Below are 13,713 nucleotides of genomic sequence, written 5' to 3' on the forward strand. Positions count from 1 at the left end.
GATATAATTTTTACCTTATCTCATCCCGGCGTATACTGAACTGACATTTTGGTATTCACATAATTAATTCATGTTATATTCCATATATTAATTATTTTTATGATTTTTTTAGTAGATATTATAAATATTGTAATAAAAAAAATACCATTGTACTAATTTTCACATCATTGTCCAGGAAATGGAAGTACGTAGTTTTGATGCTAATCCGTTTAGAACCGAAAACTATGTTTCCTCATAGCAACTAACATCTACACCAAAAATATATTCCGCCCTATTAATATGTCGTTCTTAAAATGAACAGTATAATATTTCATTAGTATGAATAAAATACCATAAATTAAAATATTATATACAAAAATCGATAATTCAATATATAATAATTATCGCATTAAAAGAAAGAAAAGGTTTAGAACTGAAACGCGGACTAATTTAAAAGTTTATTTGGGGTGTTGTTAGGCTCTGTGAACAGGACTGAATAATTTTCGTGGTTTTCGTTATCATTATTTGGAAAGATGGCACAGGGAGACCCAATGAAATGGGGTATGCCAGGATGGAGGATCGAACAGAAGTTTGCCCCCGGAGTATTGATCGGAAACTGGGGAGAGGACAGATATACAGTGAGTAAACCCTTGCAAATTTAGCTTTCACGTTCAGGAGCTCAATCAACCATTAGTGGCATTACAATTCGAATTAAATAACATTGTCATTCATTGATATTGATATCATGATTTTGTTCAAAATAATTATGATAATTTGAAACATCAACAAGGCTGTTTTAATGACCCTTATCCCTTTTTTTGGAATAAGCAAACTTAACCTTTTCAGCCTTTTGACATTGTACAAAAAATACCTTTTTGCACTTTGCAGTGTGTTTTTATAAATTTCCCTTCTTGTTTCAGGACTCACACTAGCAGGCAATGGGGGCAATAAATTCGCTTTCCCATCCCTCACTTTGCTTTGCCTGACACTCAAAAGCGATATCAAGTCGCCCTGTTGTTCGCCATACTCGCTTTCGTCATCTGCAATTTTCAATTTTACCAAGTCGATGAAACATCAATTTTTCATTTAAAAGTAAAGAAATTCAAAGAAAAAACGAGTTATTTTCTTTAGAAAAGAGGTTAAAGCTTTGACTTTACAGTTTGTTGCATGTTATTTCATAAAGAGACAACTTGTTATCACGCTTCCTGTACTCAAGAGCGTACATCAAATCATTCTAACTTTCAGTAAAATAAGTTTGTTACTTCATTAAAACGTGATGAAAGTTGCCTTCAGTAAATGTAAACAATGTTTATCAAAATCCTATGAGAATTTTGGTGATATCCTGCACAAGAATCAAACATATCAGTACTGTAAACCAGCTCATAATCTCTGATATTTCTTGTGCTTCGATTGCATCGAGACCTTTCTAAAAGATTTTGCAACGATTTTCTAACATAGTGTGGATTTTCTAATATAAGATAAGATCCAAGTTTGCTCACTGCACATGAGTTAATGAGTGATAATTGTCTGTGATTGGAACCTTATAAGGGGACGACCATTTGATATTCTGGGGGGGCCAGGAGGATTTGTTTTGGATCGGTTATTTATTTTTGTAAACTAAGAGGACAGATTATCTATTTTCTGCACTATTGAAGCAAGATTTTTCATTTTCATTAAAGCAAGGGACTTATTATTTATTTTCACAACTATATTTATAATATTCAAAAACATACAATGTTTAAATTATTTGTTTATTATAGATAATACATGTATAGTCAAGTCATTATGTACCATTTAATCAGAATTAATTATTATCCTCTGCAGAAATGAATCTTCTATATTCCCCAATGCATATACATGTATTGCATACATACACAGTATTAAAGTTGGGTTGTAACTAAGGCTCTTTTAAAAGTATTGGCAAACATGTTTCGCCGAGCGGAGCGAGGCAAAATTTTTTTTGAAGGGTTTTTGAACTGCTGAAGGCCCAAGAAGCTATAGAACAAATGATGCAAAATCATGCTTTCTGGGTGTTCCCCAGACCCATTCTTAAACTGAAAATGCAAGTTCTGTAATTTTTTGACAATATTTTGGTCTCAAAGCAAAATCACGTTATAGATTCATTGTAAGACTTAAGTTTCTAGGGACAACATCAAAAGACAAATATGCATGATAAAGCAAAAATGTAATTCACATAGTTAAGTCTGTGGCTGCTGTGTTTTTTTAAACTCATGATCAAGTTAATAATAAAATTACTAAATTACAAAATGAATGCAACACTAACAGAATACAGAAGGGCAATCAATGAACAAAAGACAAATAAATAAGAAACATTGATCCCGAAAAATCAGGGGCTACGTCTGAGGGAGAACAGAACTTGCTTCTTACAAGGCACTCACGGTGAACACCATTTGATATGGAGACAAGCGTTTGGTTTTGAAATTTCCTACATGAGGCATTTGTCTCAATGTAGTTACGGCCCTGATTTAATAAAAGTGAGGTAAGTGTTCCTGAGACAATTAACCTCAAGTTAAATGAAACCAATTTTCTGACATTTCAAGTATATTTAAATAATATTTATACTTTTATTATTAAAAGATATGGGAAGTGTTTCCCGATTTTTTTTGGAAAAAAGATGAATTTATGAAGAATCTGGTGCCATCTCATACTTTCGATTAGACCTGCTGAGTTATTTATTTTCAATACATTGCAAGTCAGGTAATTTATTTTCAAACTACCACAGAACAAACCATTTATTTTTGTGATTATCAAGGCTCAGTTATTTATTTTCAAAATCCTCCTGGCCCCCCCCAGAATATCAAATGGTCGTCCCCTAATTTACCTCAAAGAACTGGCAAATTAAATATTTCCTGCAATCATTGTCATATAAGAAATATCAGACAAACATTTATAGAAAATGCAAACAAATGCATGGCCACAACTTTTGCTATAGAAAACAGGGGCAGATGCAGCCATTTTAAAAAGGGAGGTTCCACCCCAAGATAAAGGGGTGGTTCCAACCATATGTCCCCATTCAAAAGCATCGACCATAAAGAAAAGGGGGGGTCCAACCCCCAGAAACCGTCCCTGGATCCGCCAATGGAAAAAGAAAATGTGGTATGATTGCCAATGAGACAACTCTCCACCAGAATGATGTACAAAGTTTTGTTTTTAATGCAAATTTGTGATCTAAATTGGACCTGGTTAGAAACAGCCTGCTTTTTTTTTATCACTGTGAATATGAGTCAATGAAGAGACAGTGTCATAATAGGAAACTCCATTTAATGCCCATATTATCTTTTGAAATATTATACAGCTTTAATTATGATTCAAACTTCTTTTTCATATACTGACATTTTCCTTTTGTTCTCATTTTTAGATATTTTTCCATATAGATTAATATAAAAGTTTGAAAATAAAAACTTTAAAAAAAATATTTTATAAAAAGTGAAAGTTAAAAAAATTATTGTCTATAGTTTAATAAAGAAAAAAAAATGGTATTCAACCATGCATATTTTCTTTTATCAATTCAGTTTTTAAGAGGTGACCAAAAACACAACAGCACACACAGAACTGACTTCAGAAATTTTGCTGGACATAGACCAGATGTGCTTGTTAGGAGGAAAGCTTTGATGAAAAATGATGGAATAGGACCAGAAGCTCTCTTCCATCACCATGGCAACCGATACTCCAATAATATGGTTTCCTGGTATGATGAGAACTTTAATGGAAGATGGAAGGACAATACATTACCTGACCTCCGTGACTGGAATGGTCACCAGTTGGCATGGGCTCCAGAAAAGTCAGACTTTCCCTTACAAGGTAAAATAAAACATCAATTGAATAGAATTCTTATCCTGTGGATTCATTTTTTTTTGTGGATTGAGGAAAAATGTGATTTGTGGTTTAAACATGTATGTATATATTTGACTTTTTGTATGATCATATACATACATTTGTATATGCATGTCCATGTACATTTGCAGAACTAAACTTTTCAGAAGTTTCTTTTTCCACATGTACAAGTTGTTGTAAAGACAATCAAAATAATTGTGAGAAAGTGGTTTACAAAATGATTATTCCTTTACCGTGCAAGTACCAATTCAGGGTTCTCACTAAGGATTTATGTTGGCGAGTCCAGGGACTCACTATTTTTGGCCATGGTGAGTCCAACAGTGAAAAGAAGAATTTTTATTGCTATTTATAAGAATTTAATTTACCATTTCAGCCTCCATGACAAAATACAGCAAGGAAATGACATCACATTTAGATTGATTTTTAAATTGATGCTATAAACTTAATAAAATGATGATATCAGGGCTCAGGTGATGCAACAATTTACAATCTTGATGCATTTTTGGACTCACCAGTTTTGAAAATGGTGAGTCCAAACAGATTTTCATGAGTCCATGACTCATGGACTCAGTCATGGACTCGCCTTAGTGAGAACCCTGCCAATCATTTGTGGATTGAGGCAAATTGTATTTTCAATTTCATGAATACTTGATTTTGTTTGGTTTAAACACAAATTCAGCATACAGACCTATAGGACATGTATATTTTCCTTTCAGTATTTATAACCTCAACCCGAGAAAGTTAATATAATAGTTTGATCCTACAGCTAGTAATGAATCAACAGTAGTTAAACAAATTTTTGGGACATTTTATGGTATCAGCAATATATATTATTGTTTAAATTGAGCAACATCTGTGTTTATTTTTATTTCCTCAATATGGTGATTAATGATTGATACAAACATTATTTCAGTAATTGACCTGATTAAGAAAGATTAATTGTAATTAGACTATAATCCGCATTGATGATATTTGTTGTAGTTACTTGGTTACATGTAGATAGTCACAAAAGGACTAATTAGAACTTGTATTGGATACACATTAAATTCATGTTCTGTCATGAAACCATGAATAGTTACTAAGTAAAAATGTTATCAATTTGATTGAATGTACATAATACTATAAGTTATATGGTTCGCTACTGACCCCCTACAGACCATAGAGGGTGAATAAAATCCATAGGGGGTGAGGCCGAAGGCCGAATCCCCTATGGATTTTATTCACCCTCTATGGTCTGTAGGGGGTCAGTAGTGAACCGTATAACGAATTTATCGCATGCGATACTTTTTCTGCAGCGTTTTGTAGAAAAATAAACAATGAAATACAAAAACATCAATAGATGACGTCACCATTAACAGTAGCCGTGACGTCATGAACCCACTATGAAATTTACTAACCCCCTACGGATCCATAGGGGGTCACCACGTGACGGCGTTAAACCAATCACAACGTAATAATTTACCCACGGTGCGATAAATGTGTATGATGCTTTTAAATTTTGTTCAGTGACATTTTTTTCACATTTCAGTTTTAGTACTTTATTGTAAAGTGTATATACATTCTTTTGTAAATGTATATTATACAATTATAGCCTTTGTATGAGGTCGATACAAGGTTATATCGACCTAAGAGAAGCATATTGACTGAGGACGAAGTCTGAGGTCGATATGGTTCTCTAGGTCGATATAACATCGTATTGACCTCAACCAAAGGCTATAATTGTTATATTATTAATCAACAACTATTGCGTGAACAATGTAAAATTGGGGATTTCTAGAATGTATTTTTAGTAATATGCTGTATGCCCTGTGTTTTTGACCTACGAAAAGCTAAACGCGTGCAAACTGAGTAAATACAAATGTATATGTGATCAAGTTTTAGCGAATAACAAATCCTTTAAAATATTCGATTAATAATATTAAATATTATTTCAATATTATACTTTTAAAAATCCTAAATGAGGCAGAGAAAGGTAAAACATATACCAGTTTTATGTGACATGGTCCACTTCTCCCTGTTTAAGAAAGAGACAGAAATATATAGATCTATTAAAAGGTTTAAATGACTTGAATTCTTTTACTTTTCATACATGTACGTGTAACTTTTTTTGGTATATGAAAGTACAGGAAATTACAATATGTTATTCGTTGTATGGTGACCTATAGTTGTTTACATCCACAGCATTTCAAGCAGGGTTTGAAATTAGCAGGGGCCCACTCGCCAATGGCCCCTAAAATTTGGTGTGGGCTACTAAAATTTCTGTTTTTCTTGTATAGAACTATATATATCGGCTACCAAAATTTAAGCTGTGGACTACCATGCCAAAATTTTAACTTCAATCCCCGATTTGGTCTGTGGTGGGTAATAGACTCATTGGCAACGCTACCACATCTCATTATTTTTATATTAATACTTTTAACTATTGATGTTTGCAAAATATTTTGGGATTCCTTTCCTGCCCTCCCACATCAATTGAAATGGAATAGCCCAAATTTGTATGTTTGTAAACCAATAACAAATCATTATTTCTTTTTAGGTAAACCTACAAACTATGGTTTATTAGATACCATGAAGCAAAAATGGGCAGATCAGATTGCTGATGAAACAAAGGGAGATTTCTTATCCACATACCAGAATTCATTCATCAAACCGTCAGGAGAAGCATTTACATCCGTTAGATATGCAATACCTAAAGCACAATCCACGTCTCTCCACCCATACAACAGTGTAAACAAAGATTTGAAGTTACGTGGCGGTACCTCCTTCAAGTCGCCGGAAAGACTACCCGAAATTACTCCAGTTACCTCCTAAATTCTTTTAGTATAATTATAGATATTAATTTAAACTTGAAGAACCCATTTATATGGTATTCGTTTCAATATTAGTGAACAAAATTATGTACATTCATAGAATCCATTTTTATGGTATTTATTTCAATATTAGTTAAGAAAATTATGTACATTCATACAAAAATATGTGATATTTTTATATTATTTATTATATTGTTATTCAAAGATTTGAAACATCATTATGATATATCCCCTATGTTTATCTTAATAAGGGGAGATAATTCCATTATTTTTTTCTTCTAATTTCCAGTTTGATCATTCAGTGCTTTCTAAATTATAACTTATATACTAGTATTTGAATTCATTTTTTCAGATTTAAAAGTATTGTTGGAAATTTCATAATTTGTACACCAAGATGAAAATAATGTTAAATCATTGGCTGAATAGCCACTGTTTAGTAGAACGTTGTTACTGATCAAATCGTATTGGTGTACACTGTTGAAAATATTACCTTATATACATTAGTTTCTGAAAAGGCGAATTACAAGTTTATACTTTATAACTGCTTTTATATAATCAAAATATTGCATTTCTAGTCTTTGTAAAGTTTAATATTAGAAATTGTTTATTATGTTTTTATGGTATATCTCTTTTATATGAAACATTTTCTTTTATATTTATAAAATATGGATTAGTAGTTGGTTATAAAAATGAAATCTACCAGTATACCTTAAAGGAGTTAAAAAAATATGGAAAAGATTGAAACTGTCAACATCCCTAAATTTTTACTTTATGTACAGGGGAAAACAATAAACTTTTCTAAGATCTAATTTCTTTAGGGCTATTCCATTAGAATGGGAGGGTAGGAAAGGAAGTTTTATTTTTGGAAATGGGTTATCTGCCATTTATGATTTTATGACCATTTATAGATGTATTTAAAATTACCCAAAGTATGTTAGTTGTACTTGTAAGGATTTTGGAAGTCCCTACCTCTCACATCCATTTAAATGGAATAACTCTTTAAAAATGGCATTATAGTAATTACTTTAGATTATCATTTTCTTTTTTTTTAAAAGGTTGTTTTTTTGTTATCATGTACTTAGAATATGCATTAGTGTGTTCATTTTCAATATTACTACATATGTTATACTTCATGGATGGATTGTAAACTGTTATGAAAGACCAATTATTCATTGTTGGGTCATTAGCGTGTATATTTATCTCTTCTTATAATGTATATATAGTTTATTCGTATGATGTATGTATTTTTTGTTTTTCATTGTTTTTTTCTAATGAAAAATATATTATATGCTAAGTCCTAGCTTCCTGCATTTAATATCCAACTAGTGTTATACCAAGGGAAATCTGTTTTGAGAAAATATTTTGATATTGAAAATTAAAATTATGAATTTTAGATTTTATATGTAACTTGATTATCATCATTCAACCATGACAACTATTTTGATGCTCTCTGCATATTATTTAATGGGAGTAATTTTGAATTATTTTTTTTTTGAGATTTGGGACAGAAAAATTAACAATGTTTCATTTGATAATTTGAATTTAATTATTGTTGATACATAAATATCTTTTTTAAGTTTTCTATTTGTGTGTAAATCTGAGTGCAATCATTTTCTGTTTGTGAGTCTTAAATTTTTTTTATCACATATTCAATGCAATTCAAAATTAAGCTATATGAAAAATGTATCACAAATACAAAATGTATTTTATGAAAAAAAAAGTTTGGGACAATACCCTAGAAAATAATACAAAATACCTATAAATGGAAGTCTTATTGTAATATAATGTCATAATTTAAAAAAAAATCTACAAAACTTTGATAAGAGAGTGAGCTTGAGCATTATTTAAACAAATATTTTGTTTCACCTGTGAAAAAATATTTTAATGGAATATTTTTAAATATTACCATTATTGTTACCTTTTTGCACTTAAGACCATGACTTGAAATATAGGTTGTTTTAACAGATGAATTATAGGACATTCTCAAGTAGAATGTGTCTGTAAAAGAATGTTGTACCACCCATAGATGTGGAATTAAGATAGATTGATTGTATAGTATTTATTATAAAGTATTATTGCACCAACAATATAGGTGTGTGTTTTTTTTTTATCTTTACACTTTTTTGTTATGCTTGTTGCTGTTTTCATAGTTATCTTCTCTTTTTTGCTCAATTTTATATATATGCATATATTTATATATACATTTTCATTATCAGTATTATAAACTAAGTATTCCAACTTTATTTGTTTGTTTGGAGGTCTAAATCTTGAATTATATATATATATCACAATAAATAAGTATTAAAATTTTGCTCAGTATATAACACAGTTTATAAATAACTTTTTTTAGAAAAGGTTTAAAAATTAAAATCACATGCTTTACTTAAAGTATTAAAAGAAAAGAAAGAAACTGAAGTAAAGTTTTTAAAAACTCTTGAGGGTAGTTTAATTCTTCCAAAAATATGTTGTACTAAGTGGAGACAACTCTTCATATTAGATATTGCTCACCAACAGAGCTAACATCATATTAATTGTAACTACACATATGCTATGTTATAATCATTATTATACTTGCCTTACTGAATATTACCTTATAGCCTATAATCATTGCTTTAAATTCACAAGTTAACATCAATCATTCTCAATTGGAACACTTTGATGTTCAATGAAGTGTATACATATATAGAAAACCAGTATTTTTAAAGTTTTTTCTAAGATTTTGTATTTGCTGTTGAATTTAAGATAATTTTTGTTAAAAAGTCAGCCAAAAAAAATGGCTCTTTTTAAAAAAAATATTCAATCCCAATTTTATTTTATAAATGGATTGATATTTAGCATTTATCACTATTTAACTATACAAAATTCAGAATTCTAACTTTAATTGGTAGAAAGATTTTCCAATTTTAAATGAGCTACGATTGTTGCGAAGTTTGATAGTCTGCAAGACAGAACTGGTTCTTTTTTCAAATTATTGGTCAGTGTACATTTCTGTTATAAATGGTCTGAAATACAGTATTTTTCCTATTTAGCTGTACAGAATGCTGAATTGATACTTTTGTATGTTAGAAAGATTTCATGTTTTTAGAACTTTTTAGAAGCTGTGTGTTGTTAAGTTTGAGAATTTTATGATCATATTTACATTAGCACTCTGTGATACTTCAATAAAAATTGTGATAAAGTATATTGTTTTGTTCCTTGATTTTTGTCTCACCAGCAAGGAAAGTCAAGAAAGGCGAGACATAGGTGTTGCTTTTCTGTTCGATGGGAACTACTTGTTATAGATCAATGATATTTTCTATAAAGTTGCATTACTATCAGTACATCTCAGTTTGATGACTATTTCAATGCCCTGTCCCCAAGGTCATGGTCCAGTGACTTTGAATTAAATACCAATTTTAAATGTTAAGTTTTCTGCTTAAGTTAGTTTGATAGGAACTTCTTGTGATAGATCAATGATATTTTCTATAAAGTTGCATTTCTATCAGTACATATCAGTTTGATGACTTTTTTAAAAACCCCTTAGGTCATGGTCCAGCAACTTTGCTGTCCATCAGATTTCTTTTTCTGACAACAGGTGAGTCATATCTCTGTGTAAACAGTTTATTATACTCCAACTGTGTACAGTTGTCTGATATGTTTTAAAGTGTCTCATAAGTCTATTCAAAGGCTGGATATTTGATCTCTGTTTTTATTATGAATTGTTGTATATATATATTGTCTGATCAAATATGTGACACTATAATAAAATAATTATTTATTTTATTTTTATTTTATTTAGTTATTTGCGCAGTGAAATTGCATTGACTGTATATTCATTTGTGATATACATTCACAGACTGACTTTATATATCATTGTTTATGACGTTGACAATATGTTTCTGTTGAAATTCATCTATATATGACAGAAATAAAGAATACAGGTTTGCAATCTTTTAAAGTTGTCCGCTTCAAATTTGACCAAAATTATTCCATTTGGAATAGCTATAAACGATACAGTGTAAAGAAAAAAACATTAAAATGTCTCGAAATATATACATTTTATTTTTTACTCGGCTCGAAGCAGGATAGGAATGCTCAGCAAAAGCCATACATTTTACAGGCTTCTAAGTCTTGTACAAATAAATTTTATGTTTTGAGATTTAAGAGTTAATCCTCTTCATGTTCTTGAACATATAAGGCATCAACAAGGGACCTCCAACTCGTTCTATCTTTTGCAATTTTCTTTATCTGATTCCAGGTGTAACCATGTCTTTTTATACGACCGCAAAAAAATTTTGAGGTCGTATATTGGTATGACGTTGGCGTCGTCGTCCGGCGTCGTCGTCCGAATACACAATGGTTTTCGCACTCTAACTTTAGTTTAAGTGAATGGATCTCTATGAAATTTTACCATAAGGTTCAATACCACAATAGGAAGGTGGGGATTGATTTTGGGGGTTATGGTACCAACAGTGAAGGAATTAGGGGCCAAAAAGGGGCCGAAAATAAGCATTTTTGTAACTTCCAGACATAACTTGTGTGTTAGCATATGGATCTCTTTGACATTGTACCACAAGATTCCATATCACAAAGGGTCAATGCTGGGATTGATTTTGGGGTTAATTGCCTCAAAATTTTAGGAATAAGGGGCCAAAAGGGGGCAAAAAACAAGAATTTTTCTAGTTTCATGACAATAACTTGTGTGTAAGTGTATGGATCTTTCTGAAATTTTACTACAAGGTTCCATTTCACAAAGGGAAAGCTGGAATTGAGTGTTGTGGTAATTGCCCAAAACGTTTAGTAATAAGGGGCCTAAAAAGGGGTTTAAAATAAGCATTTTTTAGTTTCTAGACAATAACTTGTGTTCAAGTGTATGGATCTCTCTAAAATTGTATTACAAGGTACCATACCACAAAGGCAAGGCTGTTATTGAGCTTGGTTTGGGGGAAAAGGGGGGTGGGGGTGATGAATCATAAGGGGGCGGGGGTCAAAAAAGGGGTAATTTTTTTTTTTTTCCTTTTTTTTTTTGTTTAAAATTTACATTTTAAGTTAGTTATTTTTTATCACGAAGAGAAAGTAGGAATTGAGTTTTGGGGTTAATTGCTCAAACATTTATGAATAAGGGGCCAAATATTGGTCGAAAATAAGGATTTTTTTTAGTTTGCAACAAAAACTTGTGTTCAAGTGTATGGATCTCTGTGAAATTGTATTGCAATGTACCATACCACAAATTGAAGGTTGTGATTGAGGTGTGGAAGATGAATCAAAAGGGGGTTGAAAAAATGTGGGGGGTAGGATTTTTTTTTTTCCTTTTTTTTCTTTAAAATTTTCCATTTAAAGATGGTTGTTTCAGATTTATATATGAAAGAAAATAATAATGATACGGTTATATATCATGAGGAATTGAAATTTAAAATTATGTATATTGGAAATTTAGGTTACATTGGAAAGTAATAATTGGCTTTGGGGGGTGGTTATGGCTCTAATGTTTAAGGAATAAGGGGAAAAAAGGTTAAAAAAACAAGGGTTTCCATTTTAATAGACAAATAATTGAGTAAAGAACATTATTTAAAAGCAGTGTAAGGTTGGTAATTCAAACTCATTTAAATATCTCATCTACACTGCTTTTAAATTATGTAAATTGGAAATTTGCCAATAACTTTATTGTTAATAAATGCATTGGAAATTTGCCAACAATTTTAGTGTAATAAACTTCATTGGAAATTTGCCAATATAAAATTTTGCTGATGAAGGTTTTTTGTTTACCTTTAGCCTTGACTATGAAGTCATTTTCTATTTTTATAGCCTTATGATGTAGTTGAATTATTTAATACTTTTATGATGTGTTTAAATGGGGTTTTATCATGTTTATGGTTGCAAATTTATTGTTTTAGTATAATAAACTCCTTTTAAAATTTGCCAATAAAAAAAATTTTTGTTTATTTTTAGCTATGATTATGATGTCATTTTCTATTTTACTTTTATGGTTGCAAAGAAATTTTTATTTTTAGATATTACTGTTAAATGATGCTGATTAAGGTTTTTGCTATGTTTAGCCATGACTATGATGTCATTTTCTATTTTAATATCTGTTATGATGTATTTAAATGGGCTTTTATGGTTACAAAGGAATTTTATTTTTAGATATTACTATAAAATGTTGCTGATGCTGATTAAGGATTTTGTTTATTTTTAGCCATGACTATGATGTCATTTTCTATTTTAATACCTTTATGATGTAATTTCCATTTTTAGATATTACTGTTAAATGATGCTGATTAAGGGTTTTTTGCTATGTTTAGCCATGACTATGATGTCATTTTCTATTTTAATATCTTTATGATGTATTTAAATGGGCTTTTATGGTTACAAAGGAATTTTATTTTTAGATATTACTTTAAATGTTGCTGATTAAGGATTTTTGTTTATTTTTAGCCATGACTATGATGTCACTTTCTATTTTAATACCTTTATGATGTATTTAAATGGGCTCCCATGTATTTAGATTTTTGATTATTTATACATGTTACCAAATTGGTCCACATTGAACAAAAACGGTCCAAATTTCAACTTTATTACATTACATCAAACATTGAATTCTACATATTCTTTGATATATTGAAATTAACAAACAATTTAGTTTATGGATATTCCACCATAATAGGTAAATTAAATTTTTTCCAGTTCTTACACCACATTCATCCTGTGTCAGAAACCTATGCTGTGTCAAATATTTAATGACAATCCAAAGTCATAGCTGTATCAAGCTTGAATTTTGTGTCCATACTTGCCCCAACTGTTCAGGGTTCGACCTCTGCGGTCGTATCAAGCTGCGCCCCAGCGAAGCATTTTATTATCTCTGCTGCTATATCCCTTCTCCATGTGCCTTTAGGTCTTCCAGACTTTCTTGTCCGTTGTGGTGTCCATGTCAGCACCTTTTTCACATGCCAGTTGTTATCCATTTGCAATATATGTTTATTTGAGATTATGTATAGTTATTCTGAATATAAATTTGAGATTATGTATAGTTATTCTGTATATAAATTATTTAGGCAAAAGAGAAGGTACATTAATGTTATGGATCAAATTA

At 30.6% G+C, this 13,713-nt stretch overlaps 1 protein-coding gene across 1 annotated transcript; it reads left to right on the forward strand.

The window, feature by feature from the left end:
• The first annotated feature begins 449 nt into the window (after positions 1-449).
• Positions 450-9,825, forward strand: LOC127720319 (cilia- and flagella-associated protein 107-like). The gene is made up of 3 exons (XM_052226893.1): positions 450-617; positions 3,513-3,801; positions 6,371-9,825. Exons 1-3 carry the CDS (start codon positions 513-515, stop codon positions 6,643-6,645), a joined length of 669 nt encoding a protein of 222 aa, XP_052082853.1. The 5' UTR covers positions 450-512; the 3' UTR covers positions 6,646-9,825.
• Positions 9,826-13,713: the final 3,888 nt, after the last annotated feature.

The sequence above is a fragment of the Mytilus californianus genome, unplaced genomic scaffold, assembly GCF_021869535.1.
Source record: "Mytilus californianus isolate M0D057914Y unplaced genomic scaffold, xbMytCali1.0.p SCAF_11, whole genome shotgun sequence".
NCBI classification, from domain to species: Eukaryota; Metazoa; Mollusca; class Bivalvia; order Mytilida; family Mytilidae; genus Mytilus; species Mytilus californianus.

Excerpts from the sequence above, each read along its gene's own strand:
- LOC127720319 (XM_052226893.1), top strand. The coding sequence starts at position 513 with ATGGCACAGGGAGACCCAATGAAATGGGGTATGCCAGGATGGAGGATC. Across the intron at positions 618-3,512 it reads GGGGAGAGGACAGATATACA|TTTTTAAGAGGTGACCAAAA; the intron begins GTGAGTAAACCC and ends TTATCAATTCAG. Across the intron at positions 3,802-6,370 it reads GTCAGACTTTCCCTTACAAG|GTAAACCTACAAACTATGGT; the intron begins GTAAAATAAAAC and ends ATTTCTTTTTAG.